This window comes from Cydia amplana, chromosome 3, assembly GCF_948474715.1.
Source record: "Cydia amplana chromosome 3, ilCydAmpl1.1, whole genome shotgun sequence".
Classification (NCBI taxonomy): domain Eukaryota; kingdom Metazoa; phylum Arthropoda; class Insecta; order Lepidoptera; family Tortricidae; genus Cydia; species Cydia amplana.
This window is the reverse complement of record NC_086071.1, coordinates 22,277,489-22,281,116: the sequence shown is the minus strand read 5'-3', so window position 1 is coordinate 22,281,116 and position 3,628 is coordinate 22,277,489. Positions and strand designations below refer to the sequence as shown.

General features: G+C 44.7%; 1 protein-coding gene across 1 annotated transcript; it reads left to right on the top strand.

Annotated features, from left to right (window-relative positions):
- Positions 1 to 1,030: 1,030 nt before the first annotated feature.
- Positions 1,031 to 2,880, top strand: LOC134662742 (uncharacterized). Its single transcript, XM_063519013.1, has 2 exons — positions 1,031 to 1,888; positions 2,875 to 2,880. Exons 1-2 carry the CDS (start codon positions 1,031 to 1,033, stop codon positions 2,878 to 2,880), a joined length of 864 nt encoding a protein of 287 aa, XP_063375083.1.
- The last annotated feature ends 748 nt before the right edge of the window (positions 2,881 to 3,628 follow it).

Sequence of the window (3,628 nt, the reverse complement as noted above, 5' to 3'; positions counted from 1 at the left end):
GTCCAGGATCTTTCCTATCATCCACACCGCCCGCCAGTGACTCCCATACGCAAGGCCTGTAGCGGACACCGCCGGCCGGCGTAATTCCAGTCACCGATCTTCCCTATCATCCCCACCGACCGCGCTCTACCCGGTAGCCTAGCCCGGAGCTAGGCCCGCGTCTGTATTACCTAGGGAACCCGCGTATCGGCCCGCTACCATAGAGACCCGGCCGGCCGGGATTAGTTAGTGATAAGAGTAGTTAATAAGTGTTTACAATAAACGGCATAAAGCCCCGTCTATATCAGTGTACTATCCGTGTTTGTGTTCACAACCCGTAAGTCCCCTTTCTCCCAAATCTGAGACTAGCTCGGTAAACCTCTCCAGCCCTTCAGGCCGAGAGGATATGTGACTCCTGCTCAGGCAGCACATCAACATAATACATAACACATAATTTTGTCGTGTGCGTGTGTAGCGACGCATGCAAAAAATGCATTAGTGTTTACATTATTTGTGTGCGTTCCTCGCCCCCCGCGCCGAAAACGGCAGAATTTTTCACATAGTAATTAGTGCTGTCACCACTCCATATTGGATTATTACTCCGAGGTTAATTTTAAAACTTTAGCAAACACAACAGTGGCCTCTCTATAGACTTTGAATGCTCGGTGCATATTTTAGTGCCTTAGAACTTGATAAATTTTAATTTAGACTGCGTGACCAGTCCACAATTAGTATTAAGCTTAGATACATAAATGATAGCGTAAGGTTACCCGTTTTTTTTCAATATACAACTATCTCAAGCTCAAAGAAATAGTTTACTTTGCCTCATTCTAGCTTACCTTCTTTTGTACGCTGTACAGCGTGCTGGCACCCAATACATAGTTACAAATACGTTAAGTAAGTATATTTCTTAAGGAATTTCACAGACGGGTTGTGTGACAGCATAGCCAGTCGTGTCCAATGCGCGCAGCGACATAGACGCATTGATGACCAATTCATTTAATTAATTGCGAAATTAGCGCGGCTCGGCCGCAGCTAGCGAAGTAACGCGATGAGTGCCACCGGACAGAGTGCACCCATTGTGAACGAGCTCCTCGCCTTTCTGCAACAGAAGCTGCTGCTGGAAGGAGTGATGGATACGATTTCTGCTGTCCAGATCTGTTCGTCGAGTTTTTCCGTCGAAGATATCTGTGCAGCAAAGAAGGTGCTGCACGAGGCCCTCGGGATCTCCGGCACGTATGTACCTCACCGGAGAGGAGATGAAACCGGGAAGAAGACCCTAGAGGACATCATCAGAGTTCTAAGGGAGAATGAAGACCGGATTCCGGAGTTTGCGACGACGGGTGCCTCCAGCCTGCCGTCCTATATTCCGGATCATGTCGACGTTAGCTGCTTGTTGAAGGAAATCGTGGCCCTAAAAACAAGTCTAGCGGGTGTCATTTCGAAGTTTGATGCGGCCCAGGTCACTATAACCGAGTTACGCAACGAAGTCATCAGTTTGCGAAACATTGCCCTTACTCGGTCGGCGGCGTCGAATTTCAAGTGCGATGACCGGCAAGCCACGAGCGCTGAGTCGGTCAGTTTGCGAGTTGCTGACACTGTAAAATGTGTCGCCTCAGCTGTGTCGCCGCGCGCGAGCCTCCCGCGCGCGCGCCCTCCCCCCGCCTCCTCCAAATCATCATCTCGTCATCGTGTTTACGCGGATGTCGTCGCCGGTCCGAAAGTCGCATCGAACCGGGTTAGTGTACCTGTAAAGGGTACTGAAGAGCGAGCGGCTCCCAAGGAGAAGCTCCCTGTTGCCAGTGTGGATGAGGAGGATTTCACACTGGTATCAAGAAAGAAGAAGGCGCGCACGGCGCCTCGTAAGACTCAGTGTGGTACCGCCGAACCGGCTAATTCTGGCTTGCGGGTTGCTACACCGCTGTACGTATCGCGCTTGCATTACACCGCCACGGCTGCTGAAGTGGTGGAGTATGTGCACCAGAAGACCGGTTACACGCTGAGGGTGTTCCCGCTTCGATCGCGCCACTACGTGCACTTCAACTCTTTTGTGGTGCGCGTGCCGCGACCGCTGAAGGAGACCATCGAGTGCGCCGACTTCTGGCCGAAGGGTGTCGTGTTTCGGAGGTTCCGGGGCAAACTGCCGAATCCGACACAGGAGCAGCCGATGCAACGGAGCCACGCCGTTTTATCGACTAAATAGCTAGTGTTTAGTTTTAAGTTTATAAAATACATATGTATGTTAGTCTGTAAGGTATTTGTAATATGGGCCTTGTTGCCTGAATTAAATTTCCAAATAAATAAAAAAAAAAAAAAAAAAAAAGCGTCGAACCTACGATCCCTGAGAAACACCACCGATTAGTCTACAGCTCAACAAAAGTGACAAAACCTGTTACAAACTTTTTAATTATTTGGCTGAATGAAATCATTGCCATGTTGGCTGTCGTAACCAGAAAAAATTAAAAAGTAAAACCGGCGCTCGGTGATTTCCACTCAGAATTTGCATGTATCTAAATAATTAATCTTAAATTGCAACCGTGTGAGAGTTTTTGTATAAAATGAGTTATTGTGATTAATGTTTGTAATGTATTTATCATCCCTAATCATAATATATGGTGCTGAATGAACAATATCATTCGGATTCAAGGGAAAAATCGTAACTGTAAGTATGTAAACAATGTCTATCACCCTTCCACCAACTAATTAATGACGTCACGAATGGCTTGCGAGGCGTTTTCGCGCGAGGTTTAGACTAGGTATAAAAAATGCAATTATTTATGTTAATTTAATATAAGTAATTTAATTTATTTAGGAATCATTTATTTAATTTATTGTAAGTTAATTTATTGTGTTAATCTTTGTGTGTACCTTTATTGTTTGTAATTGTAATTGTAGTTGTAGTTGTAGTTGTAGTTGTAGTAATTGTAATTGTAATTGTAATATGGATATCTTGTCCGAAATAAAAGCTTTTTAATTTTTTTAATTTTAATTTTTAAATCTTATGAGTATAGCAGAAATATTGTGTTTTTCGGAACCAGTACAAATGTACCGACAATAATAAAGGGATTTCAAAATTTGTCATCAGGCCAATTACCCTTAGTCTTTACTTCTCTGTTTTAATTCGCATATTTATGTACACGATCAAACTACCACATCTACAATACTTTTAATAAGTACATATTTATCTGGCTTTGTAGTGCGCCCCCCGTACGTTGGGCTACGCCCGACGCATTTAATGTGAGGGCACCTTCGGTGCCCGGCTTTGTAGTGCGCCCCGTATCGGGCTACGCCCGACGCGTTCAGTATGAGGGCACCTTCGGTGCCCGGCTTTGTAGTGCGCCTCGTACGTTGGGCAACAAGCATGGAGACCGGCTAGTAGCAGAACGACATACGTTAGCAAAATCGTCGAAGTCAGTCTATTGCTTCGGACCTTCAGTCTATAATCGATTACCTGATTGCATTAGAAATGCAACTTCCACCGAAGGATTCAAATTCAAACTAAAAAAGTGGCTTCTTGAGAAGATGATCTATGATTACAGTGAGTTTTTTGACATTCCACTAGCGATTTAAGAAATAACATCTGGCTTGAGCGTAACGTTTGTATATTATATAGATTATTCTCATGGTTTAATAATAATTTGGTGATAAT